Source organism: Pipistrellus hanaki, assembly GCF_964339955.1.
Source record: "Pipistrellus hanaki genome assembly, chromosome: 21".
NCBI lineage: Eukaryota > Metazoa > Chordata > Mammalia > Chiroptera > Vespertilionidae > Pipistrellus > Pipistrellus hanaki.
In genome coordinates, this window is record NC_140523.1 from 5509778 (window position 1) to 5533760 (window position 23983).

Below are 23983 nucleotides of genomic sequence, written 5' to 3' on the forward strand. Positions count from 1 at the left end.
GTCCCGGAAGTCGCGTCTCCCTGTCAGAAAGGCGGTGTTCTCTCTGCAGCAGGGAGGCCCGGAATCCTGCTTGCTCGCCGGCGGAGTGGAGCAGGGAGTGCCGGGTTGGGACTTGGGGGGTAGGGGTGGGAGTGGGGGGCGGGGGGACTGCAGGCCTGAGGCGAGGGTACCCCAAGGCTGCCGCTGTCTGGCCGGGACGTGGCCATTCATTCCTCGAGCGCAACTGAAGAGGGAGGGCCCCTCCCTCCGTGCCCAGCCCTGAAGGAGCCACCCTGGGCTGCCGCCGGCCTTCGGAGGGCGGAGGGCGACCCTCGTCGTACTCCCCGCGGCTCCGGTGACCGCCGCCATGGCTTTCCACCACCGGCCGGACGCCCCAGAGCTGCCTGACTTCTCCATGCTCAAGAGGCTGGCCCGAGACCAGCTCATCTATCTGCTGGAGCAGGTCAGTGCCCGCCACGCCGGGCCCTTGACCGCACGCACCGGTCACACAAGTTCTTTTAAGTCCTTGGGAGCCTGTTCTTGGTCGTTGGTGTTGTCCCTGGAGCTTCTGTGGCAGGCCTAGAATGAAGCACTGGAGGGAGGAAACCCAGAGGGCAGTTACAGCTGCCTGGGACCTGGGCAGAGAGTTCATGGAAATCAATTTTTTTCTCTTTCTTTCTTTTTTTTTTAAAAAAGGAGATCTTTCTTTTTTTATATATAATATATATTTTGTTGATTTTTTACAGAGAGGAAGAGAGAGGGATAGAGAGCTAGAAACATCGATGAGAGAGAATCATCCATCAGCCGCCTCCTGCACACACCCCCACCGGGGATGTGCCCGCAACCAAGGCACATGCCCTTGACCGGAATCGAATCCGGGACCTTTCAGTCCGCAGACTGACGCTCTGTCCATTGAGCCAAACCGGTTTCGGCGAAATCAAATTTTTTTCAATTTTTTTCAGGCATCACTGGGAAAGTGGTTAAGTAAGACATCTTTGTTATTAGGGCGCTCACTCTCCAGCAAGAACCATATGAACCACAAACCACCCCGCACGGGGTATCATGTGGCCAACGAATGACAGCAGTGGTGTGTAACCCTAGGACTATATGTTTTAAAGGAAAAAAATCACTTATAATCGTAACGTCAGATACGAGCACTGTTAACACTGTTCATTTCTTTCAAGTATTAAAAAAAATCCTATTACACATTCCATGTGTCTTTTTAAAAACTATATATACACTGAGTGGCCAGATTATGATCTCTGAATGCATAATAATCTGGTCACTCAGTGTGTGTGTGTGTATTAGAGGCCCGGTGCATGAATTTGTGCATGGGTGGGGTCCGGCCAGCCTGGCCAGGGGGAGGGGACATGAGCAGTTGGCTGGCCTGCCTATTGGTCGAACTGATCGAGGGGACAATTTTTATTCTGTAGGATATGCACTGAGTGGCCAGATTATTATGTGTTCAAAGATCATCATAATCTGGCCACTCATTGCATATGTTTATTGATTTCAGAGAGGAAGGGAGAGGGAGAGAGAGACAGAAATACCCATGATGAGAGGGAATCATTGAACAGCTGCCTCCTGAGTAGCCTGGGATCTGGGCATGTGCCAGGAGGGCGGAGTGACAAGGACTTAACCTAAGAAAGCAGGTGAAATATTTTTCTACTGGTGCAGAAAATGAGAAGACGAAATAGGTGAGTAGATAGGGAAATGTCAACTATTTATATGATGTCAGCAGTAAGTCAGGTGCCGGGGTAGATGGTGTCTGGCGCCCTTCCAGCGCCGAGACTGGGGTTCTGGTAGACACGTGGCTGTGTGAGCTGGCAGCCGAGGGAGCGTGTGTGACCCCGGAGTGACCCAGGGTCCTGTTTGTCTTCAGCTTCCAGGGAAAAAGGACTTGTTCATTGAGGCCGATCTCATGAGCCCTTTGGATCGAATCGCCAGCGTCTCCATCCTAAAGGTACCTGCCCATTCCTCCAGGCAGATTCTCTCCTCACTCAACAGTTTTCCTTCCTTCCTTCCTTCCTTCCTTCCTTCCTTCCTTCCTTCCTTCCTTTATTTTTTTATTTTTTATTTTTAAAATATATTTTATTGATTTTTACAGAGAGAAAGAGAGAGGGATAGAGAGCTAGAAACATCGATGAGAGAGAATCATCGATCAGCTGCCTCTTGCACACCCCCTACTGGGGATGTGCCCGCAACCAAGGCACATGCCCTTGACCGGAATCGAACCTGGGACCCTTCAGTCTGCAGGCTGACGCTCTATCCACTGAGCCAAACCGGTTTCGGCCCTTCCTTTATTTTTTAAATGCCTGGCACATAGCAAATCTCAATTCTCATTATTATCGTTATTATTTCTATTAAATGGTTGGGAACCACTATTGCAAGTTCTGTTCAACCTCAGCCCCCTGACGTGTGGACCAATGTGCTAGAAAACTATGTGGATTCCTTTAAAACCACTTAAAGTCACCTCGCCCCTACAATCTGGGGGGAATCTTCCCCAGAAACAACTTATTAGCCCCTAAGACAGTCCTCCCTAGTCCTGGCCCATTGCGGGTATCAGGATTCTGCAGGTGACTCTCAAAGCAAGAAGGTTCTCATGGGCCAGGGCAGCTCAGACTGGGTCACTGAAGGAAGGAGAAATCCTCTGCTCCTTGGTGAGCTGTGGTGAGGGCAGCAGAGAAGAGTCTGGGGTCCAAGTGGACCCCAAGTCTGAATGTGACCCAACCACGGAGTCTTTTCTTTCTTTTTTTTAAAATATATTTTTTATTGATTTCAGAGAGAGGAAGGGAGAAGGAGAGAGAGCGAAACATCAATGACGAGAGAGAATCGTCGATCAGCTGCTTCCTGCACGCCCCTCGCTGGGGATTGAGCTCACAACCCGGGCATGTGCCCTGATGAGAAATCGATCCCTGACCTCCTGGTTCACAGGTCGATGTTCAACCACTGAGCCATGCCAGCCTGGCCAGTTTTTCTCTTTTCTTTTTAATATATTGTATTTTATTGATTTTTTTACAGAGAGGAAGGGAGAGGGATAGAGAGTTGGAAACATCGATGAGAGAGAATCATCCATCAGCTGCCTCCTGCACACTCCCTACTGGGGACGTGCCCGCAAGCAAGGTGCATGCCCTTGACCAGAATTGAACCTGGGACCCTTCAGTCCGCAGACCGACGCTCTATCCACTGAGCCACACTGGTTTCGGCCAGTTTTTCTTTTGATGAACAGTACAAATTACTGAAGTGTGACTATCGTGGTAGGGTAACTAGAGGGTAGTTGGAACGGATTCTGTTGTCTGCTGTTTTTGAATTGCTTTGTTTGTTTGGTTTTCCTGTGGACGGTTTGAGGAAGGTCCGGTGAACGGCTGCCAGGGAGGCAGGTTGATCCCCAGAATGAGCCTGAAAGGGAGCCCACGTTCCCTGCTTCTGGGCCCTGCTCTGGGCCTCCGAGCTCTCTGTGCCCCCTGTCTGACTGGCTTCTCTTGGCAGCAACACGAAGTGGACAAGCTGTACAAGGTGGAGAACAAGCCGGTCCTGAGCTCCAGCGAACAGTGAGTGTATGGGGGCACCCGGCTCAGCTCCCAGCAGGGGGCGTCCCTGCCCTTTGCCCTCGACGTGCCCGTGGCTGAGATCGGGCAGCGTAAACGCTTGCGATACGGTCCCCCGCCCTGTCCTTTAACAGCTTCCAGCGAGGTAATGCTTTAGCCCCTTATGCTGTCTTCCTTTCTGCAGTTTCTCCCTCCAGTGTGCTCTTCTCTCTTGTCCAGTCTGCCACCTCTACCCAGATTGATGAAGCTTTCAAGAATATTTTCATGTCGAGACCGGTTTGACTCAATGGATAGAGCGTCAGCTTGGGGACTGAGGGGACCCGGGTTCGATTCCGGTCAAGGGCATGTACTTTGGTTGCGGGCATATCCCCAATGGGGGGTGTGCAAGAGGCAACTGATCGATGACTCTCTCTCATCGGTGTTTCTAACTCTCTCTCTCTCTCTCTCCCTTCCTCTCTGTACAAAATCAATAAAATATATATATATATATAAAAAAAAGAGAATATTTTCATTACTCAGCTGGCGTGGCTCAGTGGTTGAACGCCGACCTATGAACCTGGAGGTCAGGGTTCGATTCCCGGTCAGAGCGCATGCCTGGGTTTTGGTCTCAATCCCCAGTCGGGGGCATGCAGGAGGTAGCTGATCATTGATTCTCTCTCATCATTGATGTTTCTGTATCTCTCTCTCCCACTCTCTTACTCTGAAATCACTAAAAATATACATATATTTTTAAATATATTTTATTGATGTTTTACAAAGAGAAAGGGAGAGGGAGAGAGAGTTAGAAACATCAATGGGAGAGAAACATTGATCAGCTGCCTCTTTCACACCCCCTACTGGGGATTGCAACCAAGGTACTTGCCCTTTTTTTTTTTTTTTTTTTTTTTTTTAAATATATATATTTTATTTTATTTTTTTTTTACAGAGAGGAAGGGAAAGAGATAGAGAGCTAGAAACGTCGATGAGAGAGAAACATCGACCAGCTGCCTCCTGCACACCCCCCACCGGGGATGTGCCCGCAACCAAGGTCCATGCCCTTGACCGGAATTGAACCTGGGACCTTTCAGTCCGCAGGCCGATGCTCTATCCACTGAGCTAAACCAGTCAGGGCTAGAAAAGCATTTTACATACCTTCTGGTATTTTTAAAAAAATATTTTTTTTTTATTAATTTCAGAGAGAGAAAGAAACATCAATGATGAGACAGAATCATGGATCATCTGCTTCCTGCTCACCCCTCACTGGGGATTGAGCCTGCAACCTGGGCATGTGCCCTCAACTGGCAATCGAACTGCGATTTACAGGCTCCTAGTTTCGGCGCTCAACCACTGAGCCACGCTGGCCAGGCAACTTCTTGTTTTTTTGGTTTTTTTTTTTAAGAATGTATGTTTTCTTCGGTTTGGCTCAGTGGATAGAGCGTCGGCCTGCGGACTGAAGGGTCCCAGGTTCGATTCCGGTCAAAGGCATGTACCCTGGTTGCAGGCACATCCCCAGTAGGGGATGTGCAGGAGGCAGCTGATAAATGTGTATCTCTCATCGATGTTTCTAACTCTCTATCCCTCTCCCTTCCTCTCTGTAAAAAAAAAAAAAAAAAAAAAAAAAAAAAAAAAAGAATGTATGTTTTCTTTAATATATATATAATTTATTTTTTACAGAGAGGAATGTAGAGGGATAGAAAGCTAGAAACATCGATGAGAGAGAAACATCGACCAGCTGCCTCCTGCACACCCCCCACCGGGGATGTGCCTGCAGCCAATGCACATGCCCTTGACTGGAATCGAACCTGGGTCCTTTTCAGTCTGCAGACCGACGCTCTACCGCTGAGCCAAACCGGTTTCGGCCTTGTGTTGTCTTTGAACACGTGCTTGATGCTTTATACATGTGTGCATCTTATTTCGCCTGACAGATTGGGAATTGTTGGAGAGCAGGAACTCTGGGTTCCCCAGAGGGGTCCTATGCTCAGCACAGTGTCCCTGCTGTCGGGAGGGGAGTCTGTGGCGAGGCTGGGAACTGCAGGCCGGCCACGGGGAGCAGACGGTGAAAGAGTGGGGTGCTGCCTCAGTCCCTTCAGGCGGTGCTGTCTGTCACCAGCCTCATGACCCTCCTTCCCCATAGGTTGTGCTTCCTGGTCAGACCCCGCATCAGGAACATGCGGTACATAGCCAGTGAGTATGTCGTGGTGCGCCGCGCCACCGAGACCTGGGCTGGGGTGGTGGGGTCTCAGGGGCTCGGCCACAGGGACCCTTTCGTAAGGAAAGAGGGGTTGGGGTTGGCCATACCACGTCGAGGTCAACTGCTCCCTTGGACGCAGACGGTAGGGAGGTGAGGGCCTGTGCTGGGGGCAGGAGCAAGCCAGGAGAGGTCAGTGGCGGGGAAGGAAACATACGTAATACTTCCAACAATAAGGAATTTTTTTAAAAAATGAAAGTTGCTGAAACTGGATTGGCTCAGTGAATAGAGTGTCAGCCTGCGGACTGAAAGGTCCCGGGTTCGATTCCGGTCAAGGGCATGTACCTTGGTTGCAGGCACATCCCCAGTGGGGGGCGTGCAAGAGGCAGCTGATCGATGATTCTCATCTATGTTTGTAACTCTCTATCCCTCTCTCTTCCTCTCTGTAAAAAATGAATAAAATATATATATATATATATATATATATATATATATAATAAAATAAAAGGAGCCCTGGTCAGTTTGGCTCAATGGATAGAGCACCGGCCTGCAGACTGAACAAGATCCCGGGTTTCATTCCGGTCAGGGACACATGCCTGGATTGCAGGCTCCATCCCCAATAGGGGGTCGTGCAGGAGGCAGCCGATCCATGATTCTCTCTCATCATTGATGTTTCTATCTCTCTCTTCCTCTTCCTTCTTCTCTGAAATCAATAAAAATATATTAAAAAAAAAAAAAAAAGTCCTATAGAATAAAAGGCTAATATGCAAATTGGCCGAAACGTGGAATGGCCAGTCGCTATGACACACGGACCACCAGGGGGCAGATGCTTCATGCAGGCGCTGTCCCCTGGTGATCAGTGTGCTCCCGTGTGGGGAGCACCGCCTTCCAGAAGCCGGGTTCGTGGCTGGCAAGCACAGCCGCGGTGGCCGGAGCCTCTCCCGCCTCCACAGCAATCGGACATCCCCCAGGGGCTCCAGGACTGCGAGAGCGCAGGCCGGGCCGAGGGACCCCCTCCCTCCCGGAGTGCAGGAATTCCGTGCACTGGGCCTCCAGTAAGTCAATAAGAGGATAGCTGCTCCCTTGTTTCTCCCCTGACACGTGGCCCACGGCCTCCTGGGCCTCGTTCCTCCTGCCCATAGATCTCGTCAATGCCGACAAGTTGGCCGGCCGAACGCGAAAATACAAAGTGATCTTCAGCCCTCAGAAGGTGAGTGAGGGTCCCGATGGCAGTGGCCTGAGGCAGGACAGGACTCGGGGCGGGGAAGGGGCACGGGGCCGACAGCTCCATCTCCGTAAAGCAACAGCGTGGGTGTGATGGCGACCGCCTGCCTGCCGCCGTCTCACTGGGGTCGGCCTGATGGTTCAGCAGGGGGTCTGTCAGCAAACTGCCCCGAATACAGACAGTGGGCCGGGAGAGCTGGCCTCCACAGGGCCCTTCCGTGACAGCTGAGGTGCCTGCTTTGCAAAGCTCTTCCAGGGAACAGCCGAGACCGGCGTGGCTCAGTGGATAGAGCATCAGCCTGCAGACTGAGGGGTCCCAGGTTTGATTCCGGTCAAGGGCATGTGCCTTGATTGCGGGCACATCCCCAGTGGGGGGTTTGCAGGAGGCAGCTGGTCGATGATTCTCTCTCATCGATGTTTCTAGCTCTCTATCCCTCTCCTTTTCTCTCTGTAAAAAAATCAATAATATATATATATATTTTTATATATATATTTTTAAATAAATAAAAATAAACAAGAGAATAAATTCATTTTATTTAAAAAAAAGAAAGAAAAAAAAAAAAGCTCTTCCAGGGAACAAAGAGTTAGGCTCCATGATTCTAGTGCCCTTCATTCCTTCCTTCTTTCTTTCCTTCCTTTCTTCCTTCTTTCCTTCCTTCCTTCCTTCCTTTTTTTAAAAAAAAATATGTTTATTGATTTCAGAGAGGAAGGGAGAGGGAGAGAAAGAGAGAAACATCAATGATGAGAGAGAAGCATGGATCGGCTGCCTCCTGCACGCCCCCTACTGGGGATCTAGCCCACAACCTGAGCGTGTGCCCTTGACTGGGAATCGAACCGTGACCTTCTGGTTCATAGGTCAGTGCTCAACCACTGAGCCATGTCGCTTTCTAGATGCCAGCGCCCGGGTTCTCTGGCCGGGTCAGTGAGTGTTGTCCTGGTCTGCGATCCTGGGGGACCTCCCAGGAAGGGAAGCAGAGGGGAGCGGTGCTTGCTAACGGGCCTCCCTCCTCTTCCCTTTCAGTTTTACGCCTGTGAGATGGTGCTGGAGGAGGAGGGCATCTATGGAGGTGAGAGGAGACGGGGGCGTGGGAAGGGGCCGCGCGTGCGCGCAGGAGGAAGAGTGTCCGTCCCCCGCCCCGCCCCCACCCCTTCCTGCCTCGTTCCTGCTGGCCCGGCGGGAGCAGAGGCGCCTGGGAAGGGGAGGAGGGGGACAGTGGGAGAGGACGCGAGGGCTTACCGCTGCTAATCGCCAGCTGCTCTGCCCTCGCCTCCCCTCCCCTGTGTGCCCCTCACTGCGTTCTCCTCGCAGCCTGCCCCTCAGGCGCCCTGCACCAGGGGCCTCCCGCCTCTGCCACCTGGTCCCTTCCAGGCCCCTTTGCCTGTCACGTGTCATGTGCCGCTCCTTTCCGGCCACGGGGAGGCCACACGTGCTTTTCCTGGTGCCCAGAATATTCCTCAGCCTACACGCTTCCCCCACCACATCTTAGAGGCACAGCCTAAACGTCACTTCTTTTTAAAAAAATATATTTTATTGATTTTTTTTTTTTTTCAGAGAGGAAAGGAGAGAGACTGAGAACTAGAAACATCGATGAGAGAGAAACATCGACCAGCTGCCTCCTGCACACCTCCTACTGGGAATGTGCTCGCAACCAATGTACATGCCCCTGGCTGGAATCGAACCCGGGGACCCCCCCCCCCCCCCCCCCCCCCCAGTCCACAGACTGACGCCCTATCCACTGAGCCAAACTGGTTTCGGCCACCACATCTTATTTAGAGTCACAGCCTAAAAGTCACTTCTTTTTTCTTTTTTTTATATATTTTATTGATTTTTTTACAGAGGGGAAGGGAGGGGGATAGAGAGTTAGAAACATCAATGAGAGAGAAACATCGATCAGCTGCCTCTTGCACACCCCCCACTGGGAATGTGCCCGCAACCAAGGTACGTGGCCTTGACCGGAATCGAACCCGGGACCCTTCAGTCCGCAGGCCGACGCTCTATCCACTGAGCCATACCGGTCAGGACTAAAAGTCACTTCTTTAGGGAAGTCTCTCCTGCACTCTGCGTGAGGTTAGACCCTGAGATGTTTGTGCTCACGGATGGCTGGTCTGCTTCTCTGTAGTTAGATCTGCCTTGTGTGCGTCCCTCCCACGAGGCCGTAATAACGGTCTCCGCAGGACACGGGTCACGTTCATTCTCTTCTCCTCCATGTACCCCAGTGCCTGCACGCGTCTCCACTCCGCTGGTATCTGCCAATTCAGGAGTGAATGTCGTGTACACGTCTCCTTCTGTCCCCAGACTCTGAGCTCCTCGGGGCCAGGCAGTGTCTCGCTCGCCTTCCGAGCGCCGTGCTCAGGGCAGGGCAGGCCTGGGGGGGGCGCTCAGACGTCTGCAGGCAAACGGTGGGCGCACCCCCAGCAGGTGGAGGCCCGTGCCTGCTACAGGGAGACCCATGGTCTCTGTCCCCACAGATGTGAGCTGCGACGAATGGGCCTTCTCTCTGCTGCCTCTGGACGTGGATCTGCTGAGCATGGAGCTGCCGGAGTTTTTCAGGGACTACTTCCTGGTAAAGGCGGGGCCCTTGGGTCTGGCATCAATGGCTGGGGACAAGCAGGGGGGCCAGTGGGCTAGCAATATGGATGCATCTTAATCTAAGTCCCGTGATTTTTATTTTTTATTTTTAAAATATATTTTATTGATTTTTTTACACAGAGAGGAATTGAGAGCTAGAAACGTCGATGAGAGAAATACATGGACCAGCTGCCTCTTGCACACCCCCCACTGGGGATGTGCCCGGAACCAAGGTCCATGCCCTTGACCGGAATCGAACCCGGGACCTTTCAGTCCGCAGGCCGACGCTCTATCCATTGATCCAAACCTGTTTTGGCCAAGTCCCGTGATTTTTAAAAAATATATATTTTATTGATTTTTTACAGAGAGGAAGAGAGAGGGATAGAGAGCTAGAAACATCGATGAGAGAGAAACATCAACCAGCTGCCTCCTGCACCACCACACACACACACACACACACACACACACACCCCACTGGGGATGTGCCCGCAACCAAGGTCCATGCCCTTGATCGGAATCGAACCCGGGACCCCTCAGTCCGCAGGCCAATGCTCTGTCCACTGAGCCACACTGGTCAGGGCAAAATGAACTCTTTCAAGCATTCCCCATGCCCTGCCTCTGCCACAGGGATCCTGATGGGTCTGTCGGGCTGACCCCCACCTTTGTGACCCCCCGCAGGAAGGAGACCAGCGTTGGATCAACACGGTGGCCCAGGCCCTGCACCTCCTCAGCACGCTCTACGGCCCCTTCCCTAACTGCTACGGGATCGGCAGGTGCGCCAAGGTGAGCGCTGGCAGGGCCTGTGTCCCCTGTCCTCCCCCACCGTGGGCTGTCCTCTGTCCGGGCGTCTGTAACAAGGGGTATCTTCTCTCCCTGGCTTTCTTTCTTTCTTTTTTAATCTTATTTTATTGATTTTTAACAGAGAGGAAGGGAGAGAGATAGAGAGCTAGAAACGTCGACGAGAGAGAAACATCGACCAGCTGCCTCTTGCACACCCCGTACCGGGGATGTGCCCGCAACCAAGGTACATGCTCTTGACCGGAATCGAACCTGGGACCTTTCAGTCCGCAGACCGACGCTCTATCCACTGAGCCACACCGGCTTTGGCTCTCCCTGGCTTTCATTGTTGCAACATAGGCCTCAGAGACGGGAGCTGGTGTGGCTAACAGAGACGCCAAAGCTAGTGCCTCTAAGGCAGCATTCCTGAATCACTTTTTATTTAATGTATATTTTTTATTGATTTCAGAGAGGAAGGGGCAGAGAGATAGAAACTTCATTGATTAGAGAGAGAATCATTGATCGGCTGCCTCCTGCACGCCCCACACTGGGGATCGAGTCCGAAACCCAGGCATGTGGCCCGAATGGGAATCGAACCGTGACCTTCTGGTTTATAGATTGGCGCTCAACCACTGAGCCACACAGGCCGAGCAGCATTCCTGAATCTCCTTATATTTGGAATGGGGATGGATGGGGAGCGGTAGGAACAGATGGGGCCTGGGCAGGTGATGTTGTTAATTCTTAGCTCCCCTCTTACTGGGGCACAGCTAGATCGATCTCAATAAGTCCCACAGGCAGGGGTTGGCTTCTGTGGATGTGGGACTGCAGGAGGGACACAAGATTAAGAATGTCTCTCTCTCTTTTTTTTAAAGTATATTTTATTGATTTTTTACAGAGAGGAAGGGAGAGGGATAGAGAGTTAGAAACATCGATGAGAGAGAAACATCGACCAGCTGCCTCCTGCACACCCCCTCCCACTGGGGATATGCCTGCAACCAAGGTACATGCCCTTGGCTGGAATCGAACCTGGGACCTTTCAGTCCGCAGGCCGACGCTCTATCCACTGAGCCAAACCGGTTAGGGCGCTCGCTCACTCACTCTCTCTCTCTCTCTCTCTCTCTCTCTCCCTTTTGGTTTGTTGATTTGAGAGAAAGAGAAACATCTTTTTGGTACTCCATTGGGTCATTGGTCGAACCCACAACCTTGGCATTATTGATACGATGCTCTAGCCCAGTGGTTGGCAAACTCATTAGTCAATAGAGTGGCAAACCTCGGCTCTAGCCCAACTGAGCTACCTGGTCAGGACAAGAATATCTTGTATTTCTTACAATTGCATGTGAATCTATAAATCTCTCAAAATAAAAAAGCATAATTGTGGCTCAGTCGTTGACCATCGACCTAGGAACCAGGAGGTGACTGTTCAATTCCCAGTCAGGGCACATGCCTGGATTGTGGGCTCGATCCCCAGTGTGGGGCGTGCAGGAGGCAGCCTATCAATAATTCTCTCTCATCATTGATGTTTCTCTCTCTCTCTCTCTCTCTCTCTCTCTCTCTCTCTCTCTCTCTCTCTCTCTCTCCCCCCCCCCTTCCCCTCTCTGAAATCAATAAAAAATATATATAGTCTAAAAATATAATTAAAACAAAAAAAAATTAAGAATTTTTTTTTTTTTTTTTTGGAAAAAAGAATGTCTTGAGCCGAAATCAGTTTGGTTCAGTGGATAGAGCTTCGGCCTGCGGACTGAAAGGTCCCAGGTTCGATTCAGGTCAAGGCCACGTACCTTGGTTGCGGGCGCATCCCCAGTAGGGGGCGTGCAAGAGGCAGCTGGTCGATGTTTCTCTCTCATCGATGTTTCTAGCTCTCTATCCCTCTCTCTTCCTCTGTGTAAAAAATCAGTAAAATATTATTATTATTTTTTTAAATGTCTTGGTCCCTGGCAGATGTCACATGAACTGTGGAGGAACCTGGAGGAGGAGGAGGACGGCGAGACCAAAGGCCGGAAGCCGGAAATCGGCCACATCTTCCTCCTGGACAGAGGTAACTCCTGCCGCCGCCGCCGGTGCCCCTCTGCCTCTGGCCCCGAAGCAGCGGGAACGCGGGCACCGCGGTGGCCCGGACGGGACCCTCGGGCCGGGCCGTGCGCACAGCGGTGGTCGGGGGCCTGGGGACGGCACTGGCGCGCATCCTGAGCGACCTGGGCAGCAGGCCGTGCCCGCGGCCCTCACGGTCGGGGCTCTGGGTTGCAGACGTGGACTTCGTGACGGCGCTGTGCTCCCAGGTGGTCTACGAGGGGCTGGTGGACGACACGTTCCGCATCAAGTGTGGTGAGTGGCACCGCGGAGGGGCCCCTGGCTCCTGGGCTTCCCGCCTGGCACGGGGCTGGCAGGGGCACCCGGGCGCTGAGAGAAACTGAGGCTTCAGCCGAAACCGGTTTGGCTCAGTGGTAGAGCGTCGGTCTGCGGACTGAAAGGTCCCGGGTTCGATTCCGGTCAAGGCCATGCACCTTGGTTGCGGGCACATCCCCGGTAGTGGGTGTGCAAGAGGCAGCTGGTCGATGTTTCTCTCTCATCGATGTTTCTAGCTCTCTATCCTTCTCCCTTCCTCTCTGTAAAAAATCAATAAAATATATTAAAAAAAAAAAAAAAAAGAGAGAGAGAACTGAGGCTTCAGATCGCGTGGAGGCCCTCTAAGGGCAGCACTGGGCGGGCGGCCCCGGGGAGACCCTCACCGCCGTCCCTCTGCTCTCGCAGGGAGCGTCGACTTCGGCCCGGAAGTCACCTCCTCCGACAGGAGCCTGAAGGTGCTGCTTAACGCCGACGACAAGGTGGGTGCGGGTGGGGTGCTGGCAGGGGTTCCCCGGGCTCTGCTCCCACTCGGCGGGGGCACACCGCCCTGGGAGGGGAAGCTGAGTCCCCAGGACGGAGGGGCCCCCACCAGGGAAGAGCATGCCCCAGGCCCTGGCCGGTGTGGCCCAGTGGCTGGAGCGTCGGCCTGCGGACTGAAGGGTCCCGGGTTCGATTCCGGTCAGGGGCATGTACCTTGGCTGCGGGGACGTCCCCGGGGTTGATTCCGGTCAAGGGCACATGCCTCGGTTGCAGGCTTGATTCCCCCACCTGCAGGAGGGTTAGGGTGTCACTCACCCATCGATGTTTCGCTCTGTCTCTCCTCCTTCCTTTCACTCTTCCTAAAGTCAATGGAAAAATATCCTCGAGAGAGAATTGACAGAAATCTAAATTATTTAATTGATTGATTAATTAAAAAAGACAGATAGGCCGAGACCGGTTTGGCTCAGTGGATAAAGCGTCAGCCTGAGGACTCAAGGGTCCCAGGTTCAATTCCGGTCAAGGGCATGTACCTTGGTTGTGGGCACGTCCCCAGTATGGTGTGTGCAGGAGGCAGCTGATTGATGACTCTCTCTCATTGATGTTTCTAACTCTTTATCTCTCTCCCTTCCTCTCTTTACAAAATCAATAAAATATATTTTAAAATAAAATAAAATAAAATAAAAAAGTCAGATAGCCCTAGCCGGTTTGGCTCAGTGGATAAAGCGTCAGCCTGGGGACTCAAGGGTCCCAGGTTCAATTCCGGTCAAGGGCATGTACGTTGGTTGTGGGCACATCTTCAGTATGGTGTGTGCAGGAGGCAGCTGATCGATGTTTCTAACTATCCCTCTCTCTTCCTTTTGTAAAAAATCAATAAAAATATATTTAAAGAGAAAAAATTTTAAAAAATTAAAATATCAATGAGAGAGAAACATCGATCAGCTGCCTCCTGCACACCCCCCACTGGGGATGTGCCCGCAACCAAGGCACATGCCCTTGACCGGAATCGAACCCGGGACCCCTCAGTCCGCAGGCCGACGCTCTATCCACTGAGCCACACCGGCCAGGGCTCTCCTCTTCCTCTTGCTGGCAGCACTGCGCGCCCTTCCCGCGCTGCCTGACCCGGGGGAGGGAGGAGGGCCGGGCGGTGTGCAAAGACGTTCGTCCTCCCCGTCCCGCCCCCCGCACAGGTGTTCCATGAGATCCGCAACGAGCACTTCTCCAACGTCTTCGGCCTCCTGAGCCAGAAGGCCCGCAACCTGCAGGCGCAGTACGACGTGAGGCTCAGGGCCCCGGCCCCGGCCCCCCGGCCCCCGTGCCGTCCCCCGAGGCCGCCGCCCCTCAGCCAGCCCTCTGAGACCAGGGCGGGGTCCCAGCCTGCTTCCGGGGTCGGGAGGGAGCGTGGTGGTGACCTTGGGCGGGCGGCGGTGACCTCGGGGCTTGCCCGCAGCGCCGCAGAGGCATGGACATCAAGCAGATGAAGAACTTCGTGTCCCAGGAGCTGAAGGGCCTGAAGCAGGAGCACCGCCTGCTGAGTCTGCGTAGGTTTCGGCTGGGGGCTGGGGGCTGGGGGCAGGGACTGGAGACTGGGGGCAGGGACTGGGGAGCTGGGGGCTGGGGGCTGGGGACTGGGGGCTGGGGGCTGGGGACTGGGGGCTGGGAGCTGGGGGTTGGGGGTTAAGGGGTGGGGCTGGGGGCTGAGGGCTAGGGAGCTGGGGGCTGGGGGCTGGGGGCAGGGACTGGGGAGCTGGGGGCATGGGGTGGGAGTTGGGGGTTAAGGGGTGGGGTTGGGGACTGGGGAGGGGTATGTGAGGGGACATCTGCCTCTGGAGAGGGGATCCCTGTCCACTTGGCAGATGATGCTCTTGTTTGGTCTAAAGCCGGGGTGGGGTGCGTCCAGCCCGCGGGCCGTATAAACCCTGTGAAATCATTGGATCTGGCCCTCCCCAGGCATTAGGGGTGAGTTAGTTAAATGTTTGATCAAATAGAGCAGGCTAATTAAAAAAATAATAAATATATATATATATATATATTGATTTTAGAGAGGAAGGCAGAGGGAGAGAGAAATAGAAACATCAATGATGAGCCGAGACCGGTTTGGCTCAGTGGATAGAGCATCGGCCTGCGGACTGAAGGGTCCCAGGTTCGATTCCAGTCAAGGGCATGGACCTTGGTTGCGGGCACATCCCCAGTGGGGGGTGTGCAAGAGGCAGCTGATTGATGACTCTCTCTCATCAATGTTTCTAACTCTCTGTCCCTCTCTCTTCCTCTCTGTAGAAAATCAATAAAATGTATTTAAAAAAAAAAAAAAAGAAAGAAACATCAATGATGAGAGAGAATCATTGTACAGCTGCCTCCAGGATGCCCCCTACTGGGGATCGAGCCCACAACCCAGGCATGTGCCCTTGAAGATGGAACCCGGGGCCCTTCAGTCCGCAGGCCGACGCTCTATCCACTGAGCCACCCCGGCCAGGGCGAGGCCTTTATTCTTCGGGACAGTGAGGGGATGTCCCTGTGGAGCCGGGAGTGCGTCAGGTGGCTTTGTCCTCTCCGCAGACATCGGGGCCTGCGAGTCCATCATGAAGAAGAAGACCAAGCAGGACTTCCAGGAGCTCATCAAGACCGAGCACGGTGACTGCCGGCCGGCTCCCAGCACCCCCACCCTGGGGAGCCGTGCTCCGGCTCTTCCCAGCCGACGCCGGCTGCGAGGAACTGGGGTTCCTTCCTGTTAGACGCCTGGGGGCCCCTTGTCCCAGGACGGAGAAGGAGATGGGGAGACAGACGCCCGGTAACAGGCTGTCTGCCCTCTGGTTCCCCGCAGTGCTGCTGGAGGGCTTCAGCATCCGGGACAGCACCAGCTACATCGAGGAGCACATCGACCGGCAGGTGGGCGGGTGCTGACGCGGGGTCGGCCGGCCTTCGGGAGGAAGAGGAGAGGAAGGACGAACTTGAACCTGTGAAACCTGAACCTCCTCGGCTCTTTCTCCCCCGTGCAGGTGTCGCCCATAGAAAGCCTTCGCCTCATGTGCCTCTTGTCCATCACCGAGAACGGTGAGAGCCCCCAGGACCGGAGATGCCGGTCAGATCTGTGCCATAGGATAGAGGATGTCATCGTGAGTGACAGGGATAAATGTCCTAGCGGACAGGACACTTCCCTGTAATTTTGAAGGATTACATTTTTTAAAAATATATATATATATATATATATATATATATATATATATATATATATATATATTTTTATTTTTTTTTAAATCAATCTTTATTGTTCATATTATTACAAAGGTTCCTCATTTCTTCCCCCCTCCACCAGGTTCCCACCCCACCCTCTGCCCCCTCCCCACCCCCCATTGTCCTCATCCATAGGTGCACAGTTTATGCTCAGTTAAAAATATATATATATTTTATTGATTTTTTTACAGAGAGGAAGAGAGAGGGATAGAGAGAAACATCGATGAGAGAAAAACATCCATCAGCTGCCTCCTGCACACCCCCCACTGAGGATGTGCCCGCAACCGGGGCACATGCCCTTGACCGGAATCAAACCTGGGACCTTTCAGTCCGTAGGCCGACGCTCTATCCACTGAGCCAAACCGGTTTCGGCAAGGATTAAGTTTTAAAAATATATATATATTTTATTGATTTTTAACAGAGAGGAAGAGAGAGGGATAGAGAGTCAGAAACATCAATGAGAGAGAAACATCCATCAGCTGCCTCCTGCACGCCCCCTACTGGGATGTGCCCGCAACCAAAGTACATGCCCTTGACCGGAATCGAACCTGGGACCCTTCAGTCCGCAGGCCGATGCTCTATCCACTGAGCCAAACTGGTTTTGGCTAATTTTTAAAAATATATATTTTTTATTGATTTCATAGAGGAGAGGGAGAGATAAATAGAAGCATCAGTGATGAGAGAGAATCATTGATCAGCTGCCTCCTGGACACCCCTACTGGGGATCAAGCTGTAACCCGGGCACGTGCCCTAGATCAGGATCATCTGTGTAGGATGCAAGGTTAGCATCCTTTCCTGAATCATTCCTCCTGGTCCAGGGTTTCTTGGGGGAAGAGGGTTAGTTAGTTGGTTGGTTAGTTGGTTGGTTTGGTTTTATATTTTAGGACATCTTAGCTGGCTCATGAACATTTCTTTTCTTTTTTTTTTCTTTTTTTTAAAAATATTTTATTGATTTTTTACAGAGAGGAAGGGAGAGAGATAGAGAGATAGAAACATCGATCAGCTGCCTCCTGCGCACCACTTAGTAGGGATGTGCCCACAACCAAGGTACATGGCCTTGACTGGAATCAAACCTGGGACCTTTCAGTCCACAGACGGACGCTCTATCCACTGAGCCACACCGGTTTCGGCTCACGAACGTTTCTTGTCTCCCCTTACCCTCAGGTTTGATCCCCAAGGATTACCGATCCCTGAAAACACAGTACCTACAGGTAAGGCCAGAAGAATGTCTTCTTAAATGTGTTGATGTTAGCAAGAGAGGAGTCGGGGAGCAGGTGGGGAGAGAGAGACAGAGAGAAACATCAATTTGTTGTTTCGCTTATTTATGCATTCCTTGGTTTCTTCTTGTATGTGTCCTGACCGGAATCGAACCCACAACCCTGGTGAATCGGGATGGTATTGACCAATAGCTAACCAGCCAGGGCTTCAAAAGAATGTCTTTGTGAGGGAACTTTATGGAGGGAGCTCATTGGACATTTTAAAATATATATATTTATATTGATTTCAGAGAGGAAGTGGGCGGGAGAGAGAGAGAGAGAGAGAGAAACATCAATGATGAGAGAGAACCATTGATTGGCTGCCACCTGTACTGGGGATTGAGTCCGCAACCCGGGCATGTGCCCTTGACCGGAAATGAGCCTGGGACCTTTCATTCCGCGGGCTGACGCTCTATCCACTGAGCCACACCGGCTGGGGCTCATGGGACATTTTTGAACAAGGCAAAAGGAGGAATGGCTCCTTTCCTGTCCCTGCCCCCAACTGTCTCCGTCTGGCCTTCCTCTCAGGTTCTCAGGGTAGTCACCCTTCAGCAGACACCCTCCCCTCCCCACATCCGGTTCTCACAGCGGTGCCCGGTGCCAGAAACACAACAATTCAGCTATTGGACCAGGGTCTAAGATCTCGCCCCCACTCTCCCTCTTTGGCACCTTGTGAGGCATTGACAAGCTTCCTTCCAGGTCACTCTGTCCCGTCGTATCTCATCTGTGAAGCCCCCCCCCCCCCCACCGTCCTCCTATCAGTAGCTTTCTCTGGGCTTTAAGAATATATAATAATAGAGAGTTATAATAGAAACATTGATGAGAGAGAATCATCGACCAGCTACCTCTTGCACACCCCCTATTGGGGATGTGCCCGCAACCATGGTATGTGCGCTTGACTGGAATCGAACCTGGGACCTTTCAGGCCGCAGGCTGACGCTCTATCCACTGAGCCATACCGGTTTTGGCCTGGGCTTTAAGAGTTTCATATGCTTTTCTTCTTCTGGGTTTGGTGTTTGGATATTTCTGATAAGAAAACCTTTTACGCCGAAACCGGTGTGGCTCAGTGGATAGAACGTCGGTCTGCAGACTGGAGGGTCCCAGGTTCGATTCCGGTCAAGGGCATGTACCTTGGTTGCGGGCACATCCCCGGTAGGGGGTGTGCAGGAGGCAGCTGGTCGATGTTTCTCTGTCATCGATGTTTCTAGCTCTCTCTCCCTCTCCCTTCCTCTCTGTAAAAAAATCAATAAAATATATTAAAAAAAGAAAAAGAAAAGAAAACCTTTTACATGAACAAGTATGCATAGGCTGTGCAACCCTCCCATCCCTCACCTCCCTTACCGCCCTCGCCTCCATGCCACCCAGCAGTGCCAGACCCCTGCTGGGCGCTCAGTACAGACTCGCCTGCATTTCCTGCAGAGCTATGGCTCCGAGCACCTGCTGACCTTCTCCAACCTGCGGCGGGCGGGGCTCCTGACCGAGCAGGCCCCTGGGGACACGCTCACCGCTGTGGAGAGTAAAGTGAGCAAGCTGGTGACAGACAAGGCTGCAGGTGAGCGCGGGGCACGGGAACCCTCCCGTCCTCTTCCCTGCAGGGGCAGCACCCCTGGAGAGAGAGGAGCCCGAAGCACAGTGCCATTTCTACTGTTACTGTCATTCCCGCCACGTCCACTAGGGGGAGCTGTTCCTGGTTATTGGACACAAACCACGTGCTAAGCTCTTTATTTTTTTTAATTAAAAAAAAATATATATATATATACACACACACACACATACATATATATATATCCAAAACCGGTTTGGCTTAGTGGATAGAGCATCAGCCTGCGGATGGGAAGGTCCCAGGTTCGATTCCGGTCAAGGGCATGTTCCTTGGTTGCGGGCACATTCCCAGTAGGGGGTGTGCAGGAGGCAGCTGGTCGGTGATTCTCTCTCATCGATGTTTCTAGCTCTCTATCCCTCTCTCTTCCTGTCTGTAAAAAATCAATAAAATATAGAGCTAGAATCATCGATAAGAGAGAATCATTGATCAGCTGCCTCCTGCACACCCCCTACCGGGGATGTGCCCGCAACCAAGGCCCATACCCTTGACCGGAATCGAACCTGGGACCCTTCGGTCCGCAGGCCGACGCTCTATCCACTGAGCCACACCGGTTTTGGCACAAAGGTTAGTTTTACCTCCATTGTACAGATGAGGAAACTGAGGCTGAGAGGATAAGTGACTTGCCTAAGATCCCTCAAAGAGTAAGTCACGTTGGACCCCCCGGTCACCGTGACTCCACAGCCCATACCTCTGCGTGTTTGCCCTGTAGGTGGCGTTTGGTAGAAAGCTGGCCCCGTGTAGGAGGAGGGAGAGGGTGGGGAATGTCTCGTGAGATCCAGGGAATTGTGGATGAACCGCTTAGAGACGCGATGGGTTTGGCTACTTAGGGGCTGTCACTTCCGGAATGGAATCCCATGTGGCAGTTTCATGAATCCATTGACTTAGATAAAACCCAGCCCAGATTTCTTCCCCAGGAAAGATCACGGATGCCTTCAGTTCTCTGGCCAAGAGGAGCAACTTCCGGGCCATCAGCAAGAAGCTGAATTTGGTTCGTGGAGCGGGGATGATGGTGGGGAGAGGGGCGTGCCGGTTCGGTCCTTGGTGGAGTGCTTTGAGTCCACAAAAACCTTTGCAGTAGCCGAAACCGGTGTGGCTCAATGGATAGAGCATCGGCCTGCGGACTGAAAGGTCCCGGGTTCGATTCCCGTCAAGGGCATGTGTCTTGGTTGCAGGCACATCCCCAGTGGGTGTGTGTGTGTGTGTGTGTGTGTGTGTGTGCAGGAGGCAGCTGGTCAATGTTCCTCTCTCATCGATGTTTCTAGCTCTCTATCCCCTCTCTTCCTATCCGTAAAAAATCAATAAAATATATTTAAAAAACTGCCGGTACCGGTTTGGCTCAGTGGATAGAGCGTCGGCCTGCGGACTGAGAGGTCCCGGGTTCGATTCCGGTCAAGGGCATGTACCTTGGTTGCGGGCACATTCCTTGTGGGGGCTGTGCAGGAGGCAGCTGATCGATGATTCTCTCTCATCGATGTTTCTAACTCTCTCTCTCTCTTCCTCTCTGTGAAAAATCAATAAAATATATATTTAAAAAAATATATATATATATATATTTAAAAAACAAAACAACAACAAAAAAAAACTTTGCAGCTTTTTATATATATATATATATATATATATATATAGTATATTTATTGATTTTTCACAGAGAGGAAGGGAGAGGGCTAGAGAGCTAGAAACATCGATGGGAAGGAAGAAGCATGCCTGGGGCCCCGCCACTCCTCTCCGAGCCTGTAAACGCCCGGAGAGCTGAGCTGCCCCCCGCTTTGCCCTCTAGATCCCGCGTGTGGACGGCGAGTACGACCTGAAGGTGCCCCGCGACATGGCCTACGTCTTCAGCGGCGCCTACGTGCCCCTCAGCTGCCGCGTCCTCGAGCAGGTGAGCGCGCGGGACCCTCACTCCCAGGCGGGTCTCCCTCTCTCTGCTTTCTCCTGGCCCCTGGCCTGTCCCAAGTTTTTTGTTTTTTAATATATTTTATTGATTTTGTACAGAGAGGAAGGGAGAGAGATACAGAGAAACATCAATGAGAGAGAGTCATCGACCAGCTGCCTCTTGCACACCCCCTACTGGGGATATGCCTGCACAACCAAGGTACATGTCCTTAAACCGGAATCGAACCCGGGACCCTTCAGTCCCCAAGCCGACGCTCTATCCATTGAGCCAAACCGGTTTTGGCTGTCCCAAGTTTTGACTGCCCTGCCAACGAGCAAGAAATGGGATGGTTGGACCCTAACGGGTTTGGCTCAGTGGATAGAGCATCAGCCTGGGGACTCAAGGGTCCCAGGTTCGATTCCGGTCAAGGGCATGGACCTTGGTTGCGGGCACATCCCCAGTGAGGGGTGTGCAGGAGGCAGCTGATGGATGTTTCTCTCTCATCGATGTTTCTAACTCTCTATCCCTCTCCCTTCCTCTCTGTAAAAAAAATCAATAAAATATATTTTTTAAAAAGAAAAGAAAAGGGATGGTTGGGCCACAGCGACCTTCCTTTCCCAAACCCCATCCTGTTGCCCTCGCCCAGCGTTCAGCATTTCATTAGTCAGCAGAGCCAGATAACCAACAGCACAACGATTGAAATTTCTCTGGAGAGCCACATTTTTTAAACCTAAACTTCTAACACCACTTCTTCAACACAGACTCGCCCAGGCCGTGGTGTTTTGTGGAAGAGCCACACTCCAGGGGCCAAAGAGCCGCATGTGGCTCACAAGCCGCCGTTTGCTAACCTAGCCTGTTTGGCCCAGTGGATAGAGCATCGGCCTGCGGATGGAAGGGTCCCGGGTTTGATTCCGGCCAAGGGCACGTGCCCAGGTTACAGGCTCGATCCCCAGTGTGGGGCGTGCAGAAGGCAGCCGATCCATGATTCTCTCTCATCACTGATGTTTCTATCTCTCTCTCTCCCTCTCTGAAAACAGGAAAAATATTTTTAAAAATAAATAATAAAGCCCGTCCTGTCTTAGACCTGAAACTCACTCTCGTGCCCCTTCCCCCCCCCCCCCCCCCCCCAGGTGCTGGAACGGAGGAGCTGGCAGGGCCTGGAGGAGGTGCTGCGGCTGCTCAACTGTAGCGAGCTGGCCTTCACAGGTGCGTGGCCCTGGCAGCGGACCGGGCGGGCCAGAGGCGGCTGGACGCGGCCCTGGTGCCCGGGGCCAGGCAAGGGCTGAGTCTGGCCCTAGCTGGTGTGGCTCAGTGGATAGAGCGTTGGCCTATGACCCAAGGGTCCCGGTTCGAGTCCGGTGAAGGGCATGTACCTCAGTTGTAGGCTCCTCCCTGGCCCGGGCCCTGGTCGGGGCTTGTGTAGGAGGCAACCAATTGGTGTGTTTTTCTCGGTCTTTCCCTCTCTCTTCCCCTCTCCCTAAAAATCAATGGGAAAATATCCTCATGTGAGGATTAAACAAAAAAGAGAGAAAGAGAGAGAGAGAGCCAAAACCAGTTTGGCTCAATGGATAGAGCGTCGGCCTGCGGACTGAAAGGTCCCGGGTTCGATTCCGGTCAAGGACATGTACCTTGGTTGCGGGCACATCCCCAGTGGGGGGCGTGCAGGAGGCAGCTGATAGATGATTCTCTCTCATCGATGTTTCTAGTTCTCTATCCCTCTCTCTTCCTCTCTGTAAAAAATTAATAAAAAAATATTTAAAGAGAGAGAGAGAGAGAGAGAGAGAGAGGGAGAGAGAGAGAAAGCGAGTCTGGTCTGCCCTCCACAGGCGGGACCAAGGACGACAAGGCTCCCAGCGAGTCCCTGCGCCTCATCCTGGTGGTGTTCCTGGGGGGCTGCACCTTCTCCGAGATCTCAGCCCTTCGGTTCCTGGGCAGAGAGAAAGGTGAGCGGGCCCTGGAGGGTGACAGCAGGTCTGTGGACGGGCTCCGGGCTGCAAAGGACAGACAGCACTCTGGAAGGTTCTCTGCTGCCCTCTGGGTAGCACCTGCTGTGGGCTGCAGAGTGAGGAGCCCAGGTCCAGGGCGTGGCCAGTCGCTGTGCACCAACCCATCGGGGCCTGCGCACTGGTTCTCGGATCCAGCCCGGGCTGTGGCGGGGGGGAGAGGGAGGAGGGGCGTGTTGGGGGCCACCGATCGGCTTGTGCTCACCTGGCTGGTGCTCTCGGCCCCTCAGGCTACAGGTTCATCTTCCTGACGACAGCCATCACCAACAGCGCCCGCCTCATGGAGGCCATGAGCGAGGTGAAAGCCTGATGCCGCCCCCGGACACGCCCCCCGGGGGCTGCAGGAGGGGGCACAGCCGCCGAGTCCGCGCGCCCCGCCCCACAGCCACCCAGCTCAGGGCTGGGCCGCGGGACTCGTTTGGGATTGAGGGGACGCATCAGAGGAGGGGGTCACCCTCCACAAGGTTGTTCTCCTGTTTTGGTGATGAGGTACAGCCCACGCTGAGAAAACATGAGCAAGACATGCTTTGCTATATCCTGTGTGAGTCCCGTTGTAAATAAAGCCTCAGGTTCAATGTCACGTGGTTTTGAGCTCTTCCATCTTTGCTCAGGAAGCACAGGGGACTTCCTGGGGGGTTTCACGTGCTCTGTGGGCCGGACCCTCGTGGCTCTGGGTCTGCTTTGGGCCTCCCTGGAAACTCGCTCTTTGCCGAACCATAAAATGAGGAGGAGATGGATCAGATCGATGATCAGTAAGCACCCTTTCGTTTCTAAAATTCTGTGGCTCCTTACACATAAAAAAAAAAAATGTGTCTGTTGCCCTAGCCCAGTGGTCAGTAAACTGCGGCTCCACGAGCCACATGCGGCTCTTTGGCCCCTTGAGTGTGGCTCTTCCACAAAATACCACAGCCTAGATGAGTCTATTCTGAAGAA

General features: G+C 52.8%; 2 protein-coding genes across 4 annotated transcripts in view; one reads left to right on the forward strand and one right to left on the reverse strand.

Moving 5' to 3' along the window:
• VPS33B (VPS33B late endosome and lysosome associated) lies at positions 1-23651 on the forward strand. Of its 3 annotated transcripts, XM_084869137.1 has the most exons (23): positions 1-442; positions 1862-1942; positions 3469-3530; positions 5641-5690; positions 6837-6904; positions 7940-7985; positions 9388-9482; positions 10166-10270; positions 12203-12299; positions 12509-12586; positions 13013-13086; positions 14275-14361; positions 14535-14625; positions 15641-15715; positions 15906-15970; positions 16081-16135; positions 17480-17526; positions 18991-19123; positions 20089-20162; positions 20952-21053; positions 22178-22253; positions 22874-22990; positions 23281-23651. In XM_084869137.1, the coding sequence occupies exons 1-23, from the start codon at positions 347-349 to the stop codon at positions 23358-23360; spliced, it is 1854 nt and encodes a 617-aa protein (XP_084725263.1). In that variant the 5' UTR covers positions 1-346; the 3' UTR covers positions 23361-23651. The 3 variants fall into 3 exon arrangements, with proteins under 3 accessions (XP_084725263.1, XP_084725264.1, XP_084725265.1); XM_084869138.1 differs by lacking the exons at positions 22178-22253; positions 22874-22990; positions 23281-23651 and having other exon boundaries at positions 6-442; positions 20823-21055; XM_084869139.1 differs by lacking the exons at positions 1-442; positions 1862-1942; positions 3469-3530; positions 6837-6904 and having other exon boundaries at positions 5665-5690.
• The window catches only part of RCCD1 (RCC1 domain containing 1), a 62163-nt gene continuing 52190 nt past the window's right edge, over positions 14011-23983 (reverse strand). The window contains exon 9 of the transcript XR_014793640.1: positions 14011-14155. The gene's annotated coding sequence lies outside the window, so the exon portion shown is untranslated. The remainder of the gene's footprint in view (positions 14156-23983) is intronic.